The sequence below is a fragment of the Cupressus sempervirens genome, chromosome 10, assembly GCF_028749045.1.
Source record: "Cupressus sempervirens isolate cs-2001-9-10 chromosome 10, ASM2874904v1, whole genome shotgun sequence".
Taxonomy (NCBI): Eukaryota; Viridiplantae; Streptophyta; class Pinopsida; order Cupressales; family Cupressaceae; genus Cupressus; species Cupressus sempervirens.
In genome coordinates, this window is record NC_143127.1 from 821111966 (window position 1) to 821133196 (window position 21231).

The following is a 21231-nucleotide window of genomic DNA, read 5'->3' on the forward strand; positions in this document are numbered from 1 at the left end:
CCGACGGACTCCTCCGGGAAGGTTCGGCGGATAGTATTTATATCCTGTCTAGAATCATTGTAAATCATCTTCTATCTTCTATTACTCATCTTATGAAGCATAATGTATGTCTGGCATAGGCGAATATAATTCTGCTATTCTGTTCCATTGTCTGTATGCCTTGATTTCTTTACCAGTACGGTAAACACTATTCAGTCGTAATCCCTCCTTATGGTGTTAATATGTACAAAAACTATAACAATGTCCCATATTTGTCTAGCTGTCTGATTTTCATCATATGCCAATCGTATTTGCTATCCTGTTGTAAATTGTAATGTTTGACGGTGTTTGGTAGATCTGGGAGGAATTTCTTATGCTCTTAGCTGACTTAAGAGATATCTTCCTCTGGCACATTTTTGGTACTGCAATCTTGTTACTCTGGCCTATGTTGTGAAGCCAAGTCCCAAGTTTGGGAAGCATCCAATCAACAAACTGGAAAACATTTTTTATAGAAAAGCTTCAGCTGAAATAGCTTTGTAGGTAGATTTTTTCATTGGTACTGCCATCCGTTTTTACAACTACTCAATGAGGAAATGGCTCGTAGGAGTTGCTAAAGGTCGGATTAATTTTTTATGACGTATAAAAATTGGACATTAATCTTCTGAGTGTGTTAGGCACATAATATAATAATCATTCCCCTCCTAAGAATTTTTCTTTAGAAATGTTAGTGATAGTCAGTGATTTCTCTGGTATTGTCCACTCTACAAATATTCAAATATGCAATCTTCTAGTTCAGAATAGCATCTCCCTTGGATCTATGGTGCTCTCAGGCTGACATTTATTAATTACAAGGTGTTTTCTGTAAAGCTAGGTTATTAAATTATTTTTCACAGCATACAGTTGAAGTCATACCAATTTTATGTTTATTCTATGTGAATGGGGTGAATGAAGAGATATAGGGAGTTGATTATTGGTGCTTGCTAGGTCCTGCATCACTCAGAAATTTTACCATGCAATACTAGGTTATGAACAGATAAGTTGGAAACCAGGAAACTGCCTTATTTTGGGCTCATAAAAACATACTAAAAGTTTATCACAAATACTTAAGCAGCACAGAATAGTATATCATCGAAATGCACACACAAAAAGAACAAAGACTAACTAAACAAAAAGATCTCATTTAGATTTTTAATAAAATTTCAAATTGCATTTACAGGAATTTGAGATGCTGCTTCCATCACATCAGTGGGTATTCCAAACGATCTCCTTTGAGGATCCAAGGTAAAAAGAGTCATTTCAATTTCCAAAAACCAATATCAATAAATCAATAACATTTGATTTTCAAGGTATCAAACCCACCAAAGGAAGCACTCTCTGTGAGGTTTGAGCCACAAACCCCATACAAACATTAGTTATACATGATTCTACAGTTGCGCTTCTGCATAAGAGAAGTCATATACAAATTAAAATGTATAAGATCGTGCTGTGTTCGAAGAAAAATCAGACCACAATTCTATAGTCTATCTTCGGCTTTCAATTAGTCATAGCATTCTTATAGTGCTGTCGTTATGGGTTTTCCATCTCTCCATGCCTGACTGTGTTTTGTTTGCTGTGTTGCATATTCTTTGTAATCAGCAAGAAGTTTGCTGTTGACTTTCTGCTTCATGTTCTCCAGCAGTCGAAGCAGAAGCTGCAACATATTGAGTTGTTAAAATATTATTGAGCTACCTACAGGACAAAAATGTTTTTAAGAGTGTATGTTTAGACCCTTTAGAGTTCTACACTATATGCATACCGAATGACCAATGCCTTTGAGAACATCTTCTGGAACCATAGCAAGTGCTGGAGGCAATACAAAGCTAATGTTCATCTCCATCTGTGCCTTTAATCTTGATGCAACTCCATATTTCTCCGAGTAAAGAAACCCACGAACTCCAAGTTCAAAGTCTGATGGTTTCAAAATATAATCCAATCCTCGAAGATCCCATCTTTTCTGAGCAAATGCTTCTCAGGATCAATTAAACATATAATAAAGCTGCCAGAAGTTGTGATGCACTCAACAAATAGTAAATACTAAATACTCATCAACTGGGGCATGGAAAAACTATGCCATAAACAGCAACACAAACAGTGTCTACTTGAGTTGTAGTATTAATAGTTGCACAACTAGTTCAGCATGCAATACTTACAGCATCCAAGGTTATGACTTTTTTAACACTTTGCGCAATACCGTCAGGAAATCCTTGTCCTGATTCTTTTAGAACAATACTCATATCAATAACTGGATATGCAGACACAAAAAGGAATTCAATAGGCAACATATGAATTCGCCATTCATCCTGCAATGAGACACCCGTCCTCTTAGACCAACTGGAGAAATCAATAACATCAACTATCAGAGAGATTTTGGTTGGAGAGAAGATTAAAATCTGAAGATAATATATTGTTAGGTAACATAGAATCCTCTAGAGGTAGTTATGGAAATAGCCACACAGATGGTTGTATGCTTACCTATCACAGAAAAACATAACTACACTAGGATGGAGTCAGAAAATATTAAGCTGCAATGACTTAAATAAAAAAGAGTACAATCAAAAGTGAACAACAGGAAGCGACCCAAGGTGACATTCAACAGAGCACAGTCTCTTCTTTAAGTTTACAAGAAAGCAACGGTGAATTATAGAATTGATTTGAACATTCGAATAATTAAAAATACTGTTAGAATACAAATTCTTTCCATAGCATTTGAAATCAATTCGAGTAGAAATCTCTTACATCATTTAGCCTCTCACTCCTCCTTTTGTCTGGGAATATTGCTTGAAATACTCTTGTCCTATCACTCAAATATTCATCAAAAGAAACCTGAAGATAAAGTGAAAAATGTTATGCAGGGCAAAAGTATACAAAAATAGGTTTGAAGCTCAAATTTTACCTGTAGATAATAATTAAAGATACCTGAGGAAGCTCGTAAAGAGGAATATCAGTTCTGATGTCAGATGAAAAGGTGACAGTCTTTTCTGCTTGCATAACCACTCCAGGTCTTGATCTTGCATAAGGTGCTCTCCATTGTCTGGCTGGATTGCCTAAATGATAAGAGTACCATTCAAATGCTGGTAACTAGATAAATGTGGGTTTTATTCTACCGGTAAGGAAAATGAATGAACTTATGAACCACAACTGTGAGGAATGGATAGTAGGTGCTAGCACTCATGGTAACTTACGTCAGTGACGTCTCAACAAAAATCTGATTTATCACGCCCTTATCAAGGGAATATCTAGAAGAAACACAAAGTTAATCTGTGCATAAAATTTCATATTTCTCACTTATGGATTTCCTTTATATGCTACTTGATTTGCATGCCTTAAGTCTCAGATTAGTAAATCTACAATCACACATGTTATCAAATTTGCAGTCTTCCACAGCCCATCGGGTATAGGGGTCAGGGGGACGTCCGGATGGATTTCTGGGATGTGGGTTACAAAGGGCCTAAGTTTGGAGATGTCGGAGAGTTGGGGAGGGAGGTAGGCAGTGGGGGGTTGGTGGAAATGCTGTATATACTATATACTATACATATGGTACTCGAAATGCTTGTTATGAAAAGGTGTATAAGAAGTAAAATAGCAAGATTGCAAATACTAAAGTCCTGAACATTGAATATCAATAGAACGATAGAAGACTAAATACATTTTAATTTCAGATATCAGATTTCCACAATCCATTAGAATTACCATACAGGTTTTCTAGATTCGATTGTGTGGGTATTTTTAGCATCCAGAAAACTTTTATGGTAAATTTTAATTTGACAAATCAGCAAATGGAAGATTTCTATTATATCAAACATATCATAAAAATGATTACAATGAGTGCATGACATCAAAACAAGTACAAAATATCAAAATGCAGTGAAGTGTGACCTCTAATCATCCCTCACAGAAAACTCCTCCTCCTCATTGGAACTCAATTAAGTGGGTATATAACATCAACTTGATTCGATGTGATTTCCCCATCAACTATGCCTTTTGCTTTAAATTTGAAAGCAAAGGTCTGTGGGCAAATTCAACATATTTAATGTTTTTGTGCACAGATCTGAGCTTGTTGACCTCTCTCAAGGATGCTGTGCCATTTTGTCCCCTCGACAGTCAAAACAACGCCATTCCAGGGACGTCATGTTGTCCCAGCATTCCAGCAAAGCCAGGGTGGTGCTTGGGCTGTGCTGGGAGGACATCCCATCCCCATCCCCATCCCAAGGACGTCTCTGTCTCGGGAACGCGGGGGTCTGGGGGCCAGGACGCATCCCCATGTAACACTGCAAATTTGGCTTGATATGTTTGAGGCAGATAGTTTACTAGGGGAATATACCTATTCTGAAAATAAAATTGCTAGGCAAATTTTCAATAGAGTCTATATTTACCAACATATGTTTATAAATGGACACAAGTAGAAAAATTATATTCACTTTCCAATATTGTGGAATCAATGGAAACCCTCAAATTGAACTAGCACAGTATACTTTCTCCAAGAGCAAAGAGTGATCAATTTTTTCATGCTCAATGCTCAACACACTAGAGAAAATATTTTTTTCTTTATAGAAAAGCCAATGACACAATAATGTCCAATAATCAATTCATACACCTTCTATCAGTCCCATAGACAAAGGTTTTATCTACTTGAAAATCAAATTTCCAGGTTCACTGTCTAAGAACTTGCAGCCAAACAACCAAAAAAAACAAAGATTTCAGTCTGTCAAAGGCTTTGCATTCTAATGTGTCAACCTTTGAATTATCTTTTTGTTCAACGATAAGTATTACTGCATCTTACTATTGACATTATGGTCAAGTTTGTTTATTAGTGACTCACACATAGTCAATTGGTTAAGCTGCTACCGAGCTTATCTTGCAATTTGTAGTGTTAACCGAGTAATCTAGGTACTACCGAGTTCTATAGTTGCTACCGAGTTCCAGAATCAGTATGCAGTTCATGCCGAGTAGTATTTACCGAGTTGATCAGTGATAGTGCTAACCGAACTTCACAGTATTAACCGAGTTACACAGTGTCAACCATGGTCTCCAGTATCTACCGAGCTTATAGTATCAGTGATGTGAATCTAGTGTTGACTGAATCAAGGAGTGTTAACCAAGTGATTCAGTTTATACCAAGCTCAAAGTGTTTCTATTGACTGAGTCAAGGAGTTTCAACCAAGTGATTGAGTTTATATGCCGAGTTTCACAGTACTCACCGAGTCACACAAGTGCTGACCGAGTTCAAGCTACTTGGAAGTGATTAGAATGAACAGAGCTTCTACATCTACCAAGTGCATGACGATGTCGAGTGTTGACAATGGTTGCCGAGTATTAGAATCTCACTGAGTTTGTCTACAGAACCCGAGTGCCAGCAATTGAGCCGACTTTGTGATCTTAATGGAAACCTATGTTGTAGCTGATGGTGATGAGTTATGATTTGGATTGATATATATGTAATGTATTGTATCACATCCAAATATGATATAGAAGAAAGTATGATGCAAATATAGAGAGCTAAAGTGCGAATTGTGAAGGCTACAAGTAGTACAAGGGGCAGCAAAGATTAATCTATCACAGCAAGGTGATTGTTACATTTCAAAGGAATCCCAACTAGTAAATTAGAGCTGCAGATCAGAGAGCAGCCACTCGTTCATCCTAACAGGTGTATCAGCTAAATCCTTTAACCGGGTAGACTTAATAGTCTTTATCAAATCTCTTTACCGAGTGCATACTTCATTGTATGTTTTGTAAATCCTTTCACAAGGCGGACCTAGCAGTCCTCGTTGCTCTTAACAGGGCAGATCATCAGAAGTGATCAATTGTAAACCTTAACCGGCCAACTTTATACTAAAGTACTAAAGCTTGTGAGTATCATCCCCACCCCAGTTTTACTTTCTATTTGGAAGGTGTCTGGGTCACCATATCTTGTGTCAAAGTGTTATGAATATTCTACCATTTTCATTCTTTCATGCAATTGGATCATAATATTATATGAAGGATTAATTGGTAAATTAAGTTAAAGTTTTATTGGTTCCTGATTCACCCATTCCCTCTCAGTAACCTAGCCTACCTCACATTTCCAACAATTGGTATTAGAGCATTGTGGTTCTCAGAAACGAAGTTTAACAACTTGAGCAAAGATCAGAGGCAATGGAGGTATACAAGCTAGATAAGGCTATTGACGATTGTTAGAAAGGTTAATCTTCCCTTGGATGTATTAATTGGGATATTCCAAGGATCCCTAAATGTAGTTTGTCCTATTGTACACATGTGAAGGACATGTCATTGTTTGTCCTTTATTCCACATGTAAGGACAACTTTTTTTTATTCCTTTATTAAGGAATTTAGTTTATCCTCCTTAAGAGGATTGTGACACTTTGCACACACCTATTATGAATGTGGCATTCATAGAAATGGGAGTTACACATGCAACTCCTTTCTCATCTCTACATAAAGATGCTCCTCCTTCTTTCTTCTACACTCTTATCACTTTGATGTTATTGTATTGAGCTATTTTGCTCCAGCACTCTCTCTCTCTCTTCTCTAGGCATTTGCCTTCATTCATAATACTCACAAGGGGTTTTCTTTGCTTTCCCCTTATAAATCCTTGTCTCCATTGTTGAACCATCTTGGTGTATGCTCTTGGATTTTGCTTATCTCATGGTAACATTGTTTCACACTTAACTTACTTGGATTGTTTCTCGTTCCTTGCTCAATCTTATCATTTCTTACAACGATGAAAAGTTGGATCTTGAATTAGCTATTGGGCATCTAAAGAAAGCAAAGGAGCAACTCTCTCAATCATTGAAAAGAAGGAAAGATCTTGCAGTACAAATGAATGACAATCTCTACACTGAAGAAAGAATTGAAGATATATGTCCTGAAAGAAACTTAGATGAAGCTGATGAATCAATCAAAGATCTACTTGAAAAGAATTTCAATCTTCAAGAAGAAGTTAGAAAGCTGAAAAGAGAACAAGAAATCCAGTGAGTAAGATTACGTGAAGTCGTGGAAGAAAAAGACAAAGCCAAAGAAGAGATAGAAGAAAAGAACAATGAAATTCAGCATCTATCCCTTCAGCAAACATACTTCATTGATCAGCTCACCAATGCAAATGAAGAACTCATGAATCTAAGATCAGAGAATGAAAGATTACAAAATGATCTAAACACTAAGAAGCAAACCAATAAGAGGATGATAAAATCTCAAGAAAGCATTAATCAGTTGAATGAGCAAAGTCAATACAGATAGAAAGGAAAAGCAGGAATAGGATACGCAGAAGAAGGTGAATCATCCAAGTAAGAAGCTCAAAAGAATCAAAGACCTACTTGCAATCATTGTAGTAAGTTAGGTCATACATCAAACAAATGTTGGAGTAATGGTAAAGCAAAATTCAATGGAAAGTGTTACAATTGCAATAAGAATGGACATAGAGCAAGTGAATGCAAGGAGAAACCTAAGTTTGAAGGTAAATGTCACAATTGCAAGAAGCAAGGACACAAATCTTCTGAATGCAAAACTAAGATTTTGAATCCAGCAAAACAGATGTGAAAGTTATATTCGAATGGGACTACAACACATGGTGTAGATGCCATTACAGTGGAGAATTTGGGCACATTGGAGCAAATTGTGTGAAATATCACATGAGGAAAAGAGACACCACTAGAAGATGTTTTAATTGTACAGAACTTGGACATCTTGCCGAGAATTGTATGAACACTGGAACAATTGAAGATAAAAAGAAAATCAAAGCTAACAATATCAGAAAGCAAATGAAGCAGCAATGGATACCTAAATCTTCTGAGAATGTGTTATGATCTTGGTGGGCGGCCTTCACTAGCACCTCAAGGTTTTGGTGCAATGGTTCATACCATGTGGTATCAAAGCCTCCACCCAGGTTCGAGTCTCAGAGTGGGTGGCAACACCGGCATTGCAGTGTTTGTCCGCGGCTCATACGGCCAAGGAAGGGCCCACTGTATGGGTGCACATCCGAGCCAGAATCTGGACTGCAGAGCGTGGTGGGATGTTATGATCCTAGAGGGTGGCCTTCACTAGCACCTTGGGGTTTTGGTGTAATGGTTCGTAGCAGAATACAAGTACGAGTCATGAAACAGATGTCACTCAAGAGTTGGGTGACTCAAGCATCTCAACTTGAAATCCCTATGGAATGACTGGAACTAAGACTCTGAAGCAGAAATCTCACATCAGTTCCAACCCACTAGAAGAGATCCATATCAGCATTTAAGATGCAAAGGGATCACCAAGTGATTGCGGAAATTCAAGACCTTACCAAGCTCGGTCGAGTCGCAAGACTCTACCGAGCAAGTTCAGGATACACTGAAACATTGTGTGGATACCGAGCTATGAATGACTCTACTGAGCATTAAGGTTGAAACGAGTGGAAGACAGTCTGTCACTGAATGACCGAACATACCAAGCATTTATGGCATTTGAAAAGTGAAAATTGTTAAAAGGAAGGAAATTGAATTCATTTTTCACTGTGAATTTTCGAGAGCTATTTGCAAAGAGCGATTTTTGTGCTTCCAAGCAAAATTTGTATGTTTGTTGTTGAAGATTTTTGTGTTTTCATAAACCCTACCAAGCATGGTGTCTTCCAGCAGCAAAACCAGGAAAGGACCTGAGATGTTGGTTCGAGGAGTCAATTGGAAGGCACTAGACTTCAAGTTGAGCCCGGCAATTGCAGAAGCGCTTGACCCAACTAGAGCTTAATCACAGATTCCACCCAAGGTATTACTTATTCATGATATTCGTTCATATTTTCACTGTTCGATACAAGAACTTGGAACCCTAGAGATGGATGAGACTCTGGAGAAGTTATGTGTGAATGGTGTGTTGAAACTCGAGCATCAACATTTGGAGACCAAGGGTTTAACACACATTCCACATATGTCCCAAGATTTTCAAATAAAATGGATAAGATTTATCCTCAGTCGTATACACAATGGGCAGTTATGGTTGGAGCAGTCTATTCAAATCACAACGAAAATGATTCATAGAATCATAGGGCTCCCAATGTTGAACAAAGCCAAGTCTACCAAAACCCTAATTCGGGTAGAATTGGAAAACAAGACTCTTGCCGAGTGGTATTGAAGAGGAATGAAGATCAGCAATGTAACTAACATGGAGCTAAAATTTGGAATTCATGTGATCACTCACAAGATCTACAGCTCCAGTCGTCTCAACAGTGAGTCATGTGAGGCAATTGATCTGGCTCTCAAGGTAGTGAAGAACATGTCCTTAGACCTTGTCGTGTTAATGTTGAATCAGTTCAACAAGAACATGGAGAGCATCAAAACTTCCGAAAACAATCCGTGTAAGTTTGGTTCACTCTTAACTTATTTATTCTTCTATGTGCAAAAATTCTTCCCTTTTAAAGGTTCAGTTGTATGGAGGAAAAATGTACTAGTTTTATATCAAATTAATGAATATGTATCAGAGATGGGTGAAAAGTTTGTTAGTATCATGGACAATTATTTTGATTCATTCAAGGAAAAGATGAATAACAGATATAGAATACCAAAGAAACCTGTAGAAGACTACAAGGATGATATTTGTTTCATGGTAGACTGTGACAAAGTGTACATTCAAGCAGTGAGACCTAGAGTAGTGTGGATTAAGCCTCTAACCTATGAGGTTAACATTGATGACACAAAAGATATCATTAAGACATTGCTGAATGAACCTGTGAATCCCAAGGCCACATATTTTGGTACTTATGATGAAGCCAAGGCGAGGATAGAACTTGAAATTAAGCTTCCTCAAGCAATTAACAAAGGAAAGAAGAGGATAGCAAAATTAAGGCAAACAAGTTCTACTCTACTATTGACTAAAGGGAAAGGAGATGATGTGGAAGAAGATGAAGCAGAAGAAACAAATTTTGAGGAAGAAGAGTGTTACATCCCAAATTTTGACCTAATTTAAACTTATTATAGTCGTTGAATTAAATGGATTTTCTTCATAGTCAAGTGAAAGAGGTAATCAAATATAGCCGTTGTACTCTACGAAAAAGTTTGTCTAACTATTTATTGATGATGGTCGTAATCCATTTGTTACATATGGTATCAGAGCGCTGGGTTCGACACTGAGCCTAGGGCACACTACTTTCTAGTAAACCTGAAAATTCTTAGAATAAATGTATAGGATGCAAGTACATAAAACAACTCGCAAGAAGGCACGACATCCCATCTTTTTGTACCTAATAAAGAACATGCTAAACTACGATTACACTTGTTGTTCCATGCCTTAAGACAATGTAACCTTAAAACAAGGTTTGCAGCGAATGAAGAAGGAAAGAGTCAGATGGACTCCTACTAGTAAAGCAGCATATAGAAACAAACTAATTCAAAATTGGAATGCTCGCCAGGCCAATTCTCTTATACACTTCCATAGATCTTGGATAGTGCGGGATATGTACAAATCTAAAACTGAACTGAATGCTAAATATTTAGATTCCATAATGTAAACATCCTTAGAAGAGGAAATTTTTGTAAATAAAGGTTGTTGTAAATGCAGCATAGAAATATTAAAGTTGATTAAAAAAATTGGTTTATTCATGTGCTATATCCACTCGGAATCTTTTTAATTTGTTGAAAGCATGCTTTAAAAAAAAAAAAATATATATATATATATATATATATATATATATATATATATATATATATATATATATATATATATATATATATATATATATATATATATATATATATATATATATATATATATATATATATATATATATATATAACCAATTGACATAAGAATCTTACAAATTTCCAAATTAAACCAGTAAACAAACAAAATGAGCAGCAATGAGAACATTGCAGGTCATGACATGGTTCATGAAAATAACCCACAATCATCCACTGATTTATTACTTCAGATTTTGCAAGAACCGCAACTGAAGTTGGATAATATGGAAAAAAAATGAATGAGATGGCAGCCCAGATGGGGCAGAACCAAGAGGAAATGCAATCCTCGCCTCCTCCCAAAATAGAAACAGAAGTCTCTGAACACAACAAGAAAACCTCTCAAGCTTCACCCACCCAAACCGAAAAACAAAAGAAACAAGAAATAGTGAGTTACCTGTCCGCAGATATTAAGAACATCAACCCACCCAAATTTGCTAGTTCTGAATCCAGAGAGGATGCAGAGGCCTGGTTAACCGAAATGGAACAGTACTTTGAAATTAGGAACTTTTCAAAACCTCAAAGCTAGTTTGGGGAATATATCAGTTTACCGGAGAAGTTGCTGCATGGTGGGGAAACACCAAGGTTGAACTAAACATTAAAACCATTGAGATTACAAAGGAAAAGTTTGTAACCATTTTTAGGAACCGTTGGTTAACCCAAACGTTTTATGACCAAAAGTTGTTGGATTTCCAAAATCTTAAACAAGAAGATATGACTGTACATAAGTACTAGGAGAAATTCATCCGATTACTGAAGCATGTACTACTGTACCAACAAGATAGAAACTTGAAGGTGAGGAAATTCATCATGGGATTGAACAATAGAATCGGAGGGGCAGTTGATGTTCTCACTCCTCGAACCATGGAAGAAGCCCTAGAAAAGGCTGTTAGATAGGAATATAAAATCAAGAGAGATGATTCCATTCGGGATAATAAAAGAAAAACAAACTGGAATACAGATGGTGCAGAGGCTAGATTTCTGAAGAAACCGTTTAAGGATTATAAATTTAACAAGCCAGAACCGAAAAGGAATGGAACCAAGGATTTCAAAAGTAATTTAAATACAAATAAGAGTAACAAGGACAGTGAAAAGAAGGGGCCACCTTCAAGATGTTTCACTTGTGGAGGAGATCATTATGCTAATAAATGCCCTGTTAAGATCAATACCAATCAGCTGCACTGGCCACTCCTTCCACAACAACATTTTTATCAACAAAGGATCCACGCAGCCCTTGACAATCGACAAGCAGAACAACAAATAGACCCGATCGAAACTTTGAGTAAGATCTACGGGAACCCTATTTCCATCTTAATTGATACTAGAGCTTTTGAATGTTTTATATCACGTAAATTATTAAGTAAATTTCCAAAGAGATCTAGTTTTATGGCAAAACCATGGACAATCGAGTATGCAAACCAGTCAAGGGCTAAGGTAGAGTAGTGTTTGTTTGAGGCTCAAGTTGATTTTCCAAATTTCTCCACCAAATTGAAATTATATGTAGCACCACTTGGGTCTCACGACATTATTATAGGCATTAATTGGCTCAACGAGCATAAGGCCAAGGCTGATTTTCTTGCTAAAATTGTAGATTGTTTGGATGACCAAGGCAAACCGGTAAACATAAAAGGGGTTATACATGAAATTAAATCAAAACAGATATCCGCCATGCAACTTAAGAAATGTGGAAGAAAAGGTTGTGAGATCTTTGCAGTAAGGATTGAAGATTTGAGGGATGCCTCACATGAAATGAAGGAAATTTGAAGGATACCTTTGAAAGGAAGTACCTTATCTAAAGAAATATCAAGATGTATTTCTTGACGAACTTCCTGGGTTACCTCCATCACGAGTTTTTGACTTCACTATAGAATTAACACCAGGAGCAAAACCAATTTCTCGAGCCCCTTACAGGATGACAACCACAGAATTAATGGAGTTGAAATTACAATTGCAGGATATGCTAAATAAAAAACTGATCTAGCCTAGTGTTTCACCATGGGGAGCTTCAATATTATTTGTTAGGAAGAAGGAGGAAACGAAACTATGAGATTATGTATAGATTATAGAATGCTCAATAAGGTTACAATCAAGAACCAATGCCCACTTCCTAGAATTGACGACCTCTTTGATCAAATGAAAGGCGCTACAGTATTTTCAAAAATTGATTTGAGGTCAGGATATCACCAGCTTCGTATTAAAGATAAAGATATTCACAAAATTGCATTTAGAACTAGGTATGGGCATTATGAATTCACAATGTTATCTTTGGGGTTAACCAATGCACCAGCAGCTTTTATGAATTTGATGAATAACATATCTCAAGATTGTTTAGATATATTTGTACTGGTTTTTATAGACGATATCCTAATTTATTCGAAAAATGAGAAGGAATATCAAGAGCATCTAGAAAAGGTTTTGCAAAGAGTAAAAGAACATAAATTATATGAAAATTGTCTAAGTGCACTTTCTATCAAAAGGAAATTCAGTATTTAGGACATATTATGATGCAGGAGCATCTAGTGGTGTAAGGGCAATCCTGTATCACCCAAAAATATGCTTAGTTTTTGTGTTTGTTTAATGTGTTTTTATTTCTGGATACCCATTTGGGTCAAATGGAGATTCCAACTCTCATAGTTCCACTATTGGTTTTTTAGGTTAGTGTTTTTTAGCACCTTGGGATATGTGCCAATGCAGAAAATAGGTTATTTTGTAATTGAGCCATAATTATGATGAGTTGGAGGGAGTAAGTTGGAGGGATGATTATACTTGTAATTTAAAGCACTCCAGAAAAAGAATCAGGTCAAAAAGTTTCACGATTTGAAAGTTATTGCAGTTTTAAGTTCCCTGGAGACCCCCTAAGAGTGCTTCAAAGTCAAATTTGAGGCACTAAACGGCCTTGTACGGGCCCGCAAAATAGGGGACAAGAAAAGCTGTCCGTAAAACTATAAAGCGCTTGGAGAGCTTTCCGAAAATGTAAACGGTTCATCAATCGGAGTCTTGGATCAAAAGTTATGACTCTCAAAAGTTGGACTACCATTTTTGGACTCTTCTAATTTTGCACCGACTTCTGACATGTTTTCTAGAACCTTTAGTTTTGGCGGTGGATGCCAAATGGCATATTCTAAAATGTATTTCTAACCCTAAACCTAATTCAATATACTTAAGGTCATTTTTGGCATTGTAAACGCAGTTTTGGTAGAATTTGGGGGAAGGTACTGTGAGAAGTGTTTTTCTCCAAAATCAGACAACATTGTAAGTCCTCAGGGCATGTCATTGAGTCTGTTTTCATTGTATTGAATGTAATAGCATATCACTTTTGATAATAATATTCCCCTTTTCCTATTGTGTTCATTTTGTCTTGGGTTGTGTCCTCATCAAGTGGTATCAGAGCAAGTTTTCCTAAGTGTGTAGACAGAGCGCCGATTGTGAGGCAGTTTGCTCCAAGATTGTGTGGTTGTGGATTTTGATATAGCAAGAAGATGCCTCCATGAAAGGAGCATGGTGGAAGGGCCGGAGTTGTTCCCCCTGAGGTTAGAGCCCTCCAAAGACAAGTTCAGGCATTGAAAGAGGAGATCCATTAAGGGATGCATATTGCCATAGGCGACCAAAGTGAGGAGGAAAATGAAGAAGGAAATATTGTGCAGGAAGGGGAAGGAGACGGAGAAGTCCTAAACCAAGCAGAGGAGAAGCTTTTTAGGGCCATTGCCAAGCTGGGAAAAAGACCTAAAATTGATGTCAACATGTTTTTGGGAAATCTAAACTCGGATGAGTTGATCGACTGGATCAATGAGCTAGAGGAATATTTTGAGTATGAGGATATCGAGGACCCTGATAGGGTTAAGTTTGATAAGTAGGAGATAATTTCCACAGCAAGTCAAATTGTGATATTGCTATCAAGATTTTAACTGTGTGATTTTTGAGTCAAACTCATTGACCCATGTTTCATGAGTAGTGATTCAATATGAATCCATCTCTCATGAGAATAAATGGAACACTTAGCACTCATTGGATCTAGGTGATGCTCACAGGAGTGAAGCACCGGGCCTTCCCGGGAGGTCACCCATCCAAGTACTACTCCAGCCTAAGCGTGCTTAACTATGGAGTTTCCCCATGGTTAAACCCGAAGCTTGCAACCCCATTTGCAAACTTAATTGAGGGTTAAGTTTGCGAAGGCCAAAATGAAAGGCCATGCCAAAATTTGGTGGCAAGAGATTCAATTGGAAAGAAATAGAAGAGGAAAGGAGAAAATCACAAGATGGGATTGCATGGTGGACAAACTAAAGAAGTAGTTCATTCCTGTTGACTATGCGCTTGATTTGTTCAAGAAGATGCAAGGGTTAAAGCAAGTGGAAAAATCTGTCCAAGAATACACAGAGGAGTTTTACCGAGTCCTTATTAGGGTGGGGCATGCAAAAGCAAACAAGGAGAAGGTTGCCCGTTACCTTAATGGGTTAAGACCTAGCATTCAGGAGGAGTTAAGTCTAGTTAGAATGACTACCATTAAAGAGGCATACCAATTTGCCTTGCAAGTTGAGGAGAAGTTAAACCAAAAGTTTGATGGAAGGCAAAGAGGGCGCAGTCAAGGAGGAAGGGGCGGTGGCAGGTCATTTGGAGCCCAAAATAAGAACCAGAAGAAAAATGAAGATGTGGGTACCAACCGAAACCAAAGGAACGAGAGTTTCAACCGCTCCCGTGATCAAAACTTTGGAGATCAGAGAGGAAGAGGTAGAGGACGTGGACAAGGTTCACGAAGAGGAGGCTTCCATGGTACCTATTTTCATTACAATGAAGAAGGTCATCATGCCTACAAATGCCCTCAACGCCAAAGAAGGACAGATAGGAGCGTTGATGGTCAAGCAAGGGTTGCTTATGTGGATGATAATGTACAGCCATCGAATCCAGAGGATGCAGAAAGAGGAGAGGTTCTAGTTAATGAAAGGGTCTTGCTAAGCGGTGAGACTGAACTTGGCCAAAGGAGGAGTTTGTTTCGTACTAGGTGCAAGTGTAAGGGTAAATGTTGTGATGTGATTGTTGATGGTGGGAGCACTAACAACTTGGTGTTAGAGGAAATGGTCTCAAAGCTAAAGCTCAAGAGGGAGAAACACCCCCATCCCTATCGGATTGCTTGGGTACAAGATGATCATAAGGTCCTTGTTAGTGAGCAATGTTTGGTAAAGTTCAAGATTGGGAGTTACCGTGATGAGGCTCTCTATGACATCATCCCAATGGATGTCTTCCATTTATTGTTGGGAAGGTCGTGGCAATTTGATAGGCATACTATACATGATGGTCATGCAAATACATACTCTCTGACAAAGGATGGAGTTCGCCACAAATTAAAACCCTTGATAAAGGAGGGTGAAAAGGTATGCAATAGTGCTAGGGTATGTCTTGTTGATGGAAGAAAATTTTTGGATGCCATGAAACATCAACACGTCTTATGTTTTAATTCCTAGAAAGAATAAGGAAGCTAGCAGTGAAGTTCCACTTGAAGTTTCAAGTCTATTGAGTATAGAGATGTCATCTCTGATAATGTTCCAGAAGGGTTGTCGCCAATAAGGAAAATCAGTCATCAAATAGATTTAGTCCTTGGAGCTAGTTTTCCTAATAAGGCTGCTCATAGGATGACTCCTACTGTCACTAAGGAGCTAAATAGACAAGTTCAAAAGTTGTTGAGGAAAGGTTTAATTCGAGAGAGTCTGAGTCCATGTGCAGTACCTGCAGTACTAGCACTAAATGATGGAGAGTGGAGAATGTGTACAGACTCTCGGGCTATAAATAAAATACCCATCAAGTACTAGTTTCCTTTTCCAAGAATGGATGATCTTATGGACTATTTGAGTGGAGCTCAGTACTTCACAAAGATAGATCTCAAGAGTGCCTATCACCAGATATGGATACAAGAGGGAGATGAGTGGAAGACTGCATTCAAGACCAAGGAGGGTCTATATGAGTGGTTAGTCATGCCCTTTGGACTGACCAATGCACCAAGCACCTTCATGCGGCTTATAAATGAGGTACGAAAGAAATTTTTGGGAAAATTTGTTATTGTCTATTTGGATGATATTTTGATTTTTAGTAAGTCTTGGATGAACATTTATTGCACATTCGTAGTGTCCTTGAAAGGTTGAGGGAAGAGAAATTGTTGATTAATTTGAAAAAGTATAGCTTTGTCAAAAGGGAGTTAGTCTGTTTGGGGTTTGTTGTATCAATTGAAGGTCTCAAAATGGACCCAGCGAAGGTGAAGGTCATCTTGGAATGGCCTACTCCAAGGTCTGCCACTAAGGTGAGGTCATTCCATGGTCTAGCTAGTTTTTACAAGAAGTTCATTAGGAATTTGAGTAGTATATGTCCACCCCTGACTGAGACAATGAGAGGGGATAGAAAAGAGTTCAAGCGAACTATAGGAGCAGTAAGAAGTTTTGAATTGCTGAAGAAGAAGGTGACAAAGAAACCTGTGTTGACACTTCCTGATTTCAACAAATTGTTCCAGGTGGATTGCGATGCTAGTGGCAGTGCTATTAGGGCTGTGTTGAGCCAAGAAGGCAAGCCTATTGCCTATTTTAGTGAAAAATTGAATGATGCAAAGAAGAAGTATTTTGTTTATGATCAGGAGTTCTATGCAATAATTTAGGCCTTAAAGAAATGGAGGTATTATTTGTTGCCAAAAGAATTCGTCTTGTATACTAATCATCAGGCATTACAGTATCTAAATAGCCAAGGTAAATTGAATTAGAGACATTTGAAATGGGTAGAGTTCATGCAAAGTTATACATTTATATTGAAACATAGAAGCGGAAGGTCTAATAGGGTTGCAGATGCATTAAGTAGGAGACAGTTGTCACTGACAGAAATACAGGTTGAAGTGGTTGGGTTTGATGAACTCAAGAATCTGTAGCCTTAGGATCCTGACTTCGCAGAGGCTTGGAAGGCTTGTAAAGAACCTATTACTCTAGACATGACCAAGTGGCTAGATTACTTGATTCAAGATGGTATGTTGTTCAAGGGCAATCAATTGTGTATTCCAAGGAGTTCCATGAGGGAGAACTTGATCAAGGAGAAACACAGTGGAGGGATGGCAGGACACTTTGGTCGAGATAAGACCATTGCCATTATTAGTGAACATTATTTTTGGCCTCAATTGTCACAAGATGTGAAGAAGTTTGTGCAGAGTTGTCGAGTATGTCAAACAACCAAGGGATTTAGTCAAAATATTGGACTCTATCAACCCAAGGGATGGGATTTGATTCTACCACAAGCAGAATTTGTTTACGATAATTTTGTGAATAGGAGTACTGGTAAATCACCATTCCAAATTGTGTATGGGAGTGGTCCAAGGACTGCACTAGAGCTGTGGAAGATGGAGCAAGGAGAGAGGACAAGTGCTGAGGCAAAAGATTTTGCTGAACATGTTAAGAACCTACATGAGGTACATGCACATATTGCCAAGATGAACCTGTAGTATAAGGCTAGAGCAGATCAAAAGAGGAGACATAAGGAGTTCCAGTTGGGGATCTGGTTATGGTATACTTGAGGAAGCAATGATTTCCAGTGGGTACCTACAACAAGCTAAAGATGAAGAAATTTGGTCCTTGCAAAATTTTGAAAAAACATGATTCAAGAAATGCATATGAGGTCGAGTTGCCATATGGGATTCACATTTCTCCTATTTTCAATATTGCAGACTTAACAAAATATCATAATGATGGTATAGAGGAGTTGGTGTTGGAGCCATGTCCAATTCCTACTTCTGAGAAGGAAGAGATTGAAGAAATTTTGGATAGGCGTGTTGGTCGGAGTACCAAAAACATGCAGTATGAAGACTACCTAGTGAAATGGAAAGGACGACCAATGGAAGATTCAACTTGGATATCTGTGGCAGAGGTTTCCCATTTGGGTTTTCCTCTACCAACTATAAAGTGACAGAGCCACTTTTCAATTTACCCTGGGTGTCCGATGCAAGAGCATCTAGTAGTGTAAGGGCAATCTTGTATCACCCAAAAATATGCTTAGTTTTAATTTCTATTTAACGTATTTTATTTCTGGATACCCATTTGCGTCAAATGGAGATTCCAACTCTCATAATTCCACTATTGGTTTTTTGGGTTTGTGTTTTTGAGCACCTTGGGATATGTGCCAATGCAGAAAATAGATTATTTTGTAATTGAGCCATAATTATGATGAGTTACAGGGTGTAAGTTGGAGGGATGATTATAATTGTAATTTAAAGCACTCCAAAAAAAGAATTAGGTCAAAAGGCTTTACGGTTTGAAAGTTATTGCAGTTTTAAGTTGCCTGGAGACCCCCTAAGAGTGCTTCAAAGTCAGATTTGAGGCACTAAACAGCCTCGTACAGGCCCACAAAATAGAGGATAAGAAAATTTGTTCATAGAGCTATAGAGCACTCGAGAGCTTTTTGAAAATGTAAACAGTTCGTCAATTGGAGTCCCGGATCAAAAGTTTTGCCTCCCGGAAGTTGGACTACCATTTCTGGATTCTTCTAATTTTGCACCGACTTCTAACATGTTTTCTAGAACCTTCTATTTTGGCATTGGATGTCAAATGGCATATTCTAAAATGTATTCCTAATCCTAAACCTAATTCGGGCTACATAAGGTCATTTCTGGCATTGTAAAGCAGTTTTGGTGGAGTTTGGGGGAAGGTACTATGAGGAGTGTTTTTCTCCAGAATCAAACAACATTGTAAGCCCCCAAAGCACGTCATTGAGTCTGTTTTCATTGTACTGAATGTAATAGCATATCGCTTTTGATAATAATATTCCCCTTTTCCTATTGTGATCATTTTGTCTTGGGTTGTGCCCTCATCATATTATATCAGCTCAAGGAATAGCTGTAAATCCATCAAAAATCAAGGCAATTAAGGAATGACCTATACCTAAAAATGTGACAGAAGTTATAAGTTTCATAGGATTGGTAGGGTTCTATAGGAAGTTTGTCAGAAATTTTTCCAAGATAGCTTATCCGATCACATCACTTCAGAGAAAGGGAAGGAAGTTTGTATGGATTGAAAAATGTCAATCAGCTTTTGAATGTTTGAAAGAAAAGTTAACTATTGCACCCATACTAAGAGTACACAATCCACAAAAGAAACTTGTAGTCATAACAGATGAATCAAAGGAAGGAGTTGAAGGAGTACTAATGTAGGATGAGTAGGTAATTGCATATGAGTCAAGGAAATTGAAGAATTACGAGCAGAATTATGCCCCCCATGATTTGGTATTAGCAGCTATAGTATATGCCCTCCAAATGTGGAGACATTACTTGATTGGGAAACCTTTCCATCTTTGATCCGATCACCATGGCCTAAAATACATTTTTACCCAACCCAACCTTAATACTAGACAAAGGAGATTGCTAAAATTTCTAGCAGAATATGAGTTTGACATTAGTTACATCAAGGGCAAAGAAAACAAAGTGGCAGATGCCTTAAGCAGAAAGAGACACATTTCCGCAATGGTTATTATAAATTTCAAATTAAAAGATCAAATTTTACAACATCTAGAGCATGATGAATTTTATGTAGAGATTAGCCAAGCTCTTATCAGAGACCCACAGGATCCCAATTATTCAGAATTTAAGATAGAAGAGGATGGATTGTTAAGATATCATGACAGGATTTATATACCCAACAAAATTGAACTTCGAAGAATGATTTTAGAAGAATCTCATTCAGCTTCGTATTCAGGAATCACCCTAGAGTGACTAAAATGTTGTTCGATATAAAACCTCTATTTTTAGAAAGGAATGAAAAGGGAAATAACAGAATTTGTGGCAGGATGCCTAGAATGCCAAAGAGTAAACGCAAAACATCATTATCCAGGTGGCTCTTTACACCCAAATGAGATACTAGAATGGAAATGGCAGATAATTTCCATGGATTTTGTACAAGGGTTACCTATGACATGGAATAGACACAACACCATTCTAATGGTAGATAAATTGACTAAGATTGCTCATTTTATATTGGGAAATCTAACCGATGAAGCACCAGAAATCACTCATAAATTCATAAATGTGATTTTCAGACTACATGGAGTTCCAAAGAAAATTAGCTCAGATAGGGATGCTAAGATAACTTCTAGATTTTGGCAAACATTATTTTTCGCGTTAGGGACTAAGCTAAACATCAGATCAGCTTATCATCCCGAGACTGATGGTCAAACATAAAGAGTAAACCAGGTTTTAGAAGATCTTTTAAAATTTTATTGTATGGATTGGCAATACCAGTGGGAAATGTACCTGCCCTTGGTAGAATTTGCTTATAATAACTCCTAGCAATCCACCATCAAAATGGCTCCCTTTGAAGCTCTTTATGGTCACAAATGTAGAACTTTGGTAAGCTGGAATAGAGTAGAAGACAGAATAATTGTTGGACCTGAAATGCTCAAAGAAATGGAAGATAGGAGATTAAAAATTCGTCAACATTTGAAATAAACTAATAATAGACGAAAAAATTATGTGGATGCAAAAAGAATGCCTAGAGAATTCTCAATGGGAGAAAAG

General features: G+C 37.6%; 1 protein-coding gene across 1 annotated transcript in view; it reads right to left on the reverse strand.

Annotated features, from left to right (window-relative positions):
• Nucleotides 1–1141: 1141 nt before the first annotated feature.
• The window catches only part of LOC149536469 (uncharacterized), a 39210-nt gene continuing 19120 nt past the window's right edge, over nt 1142–21231 (reverse strand). The window contains exons 2-6 of the mRNA XM_089805469.1: nt 2935–3062; nt 2755–2841; nt 2169–2318; nt 1775–1972; nt 1142–1669 (exon numbers count right to left, since the gene is read on the reverse strand). Coding sequence (XP_089661595.1) covers nt 1532–1669; nt 1775–1972; nt 2169–2318; nt 2755–2841; nt 2935–3062 — 701 coding nt within the window. The 3' untranslated portion in view covers nt 1142–1531. The remainder of the gene's footprint in view (nt 1670–1774; nt 1973–2168; nt 2319–2754; nt 2842–2934; nt 3063–21231) is intronic.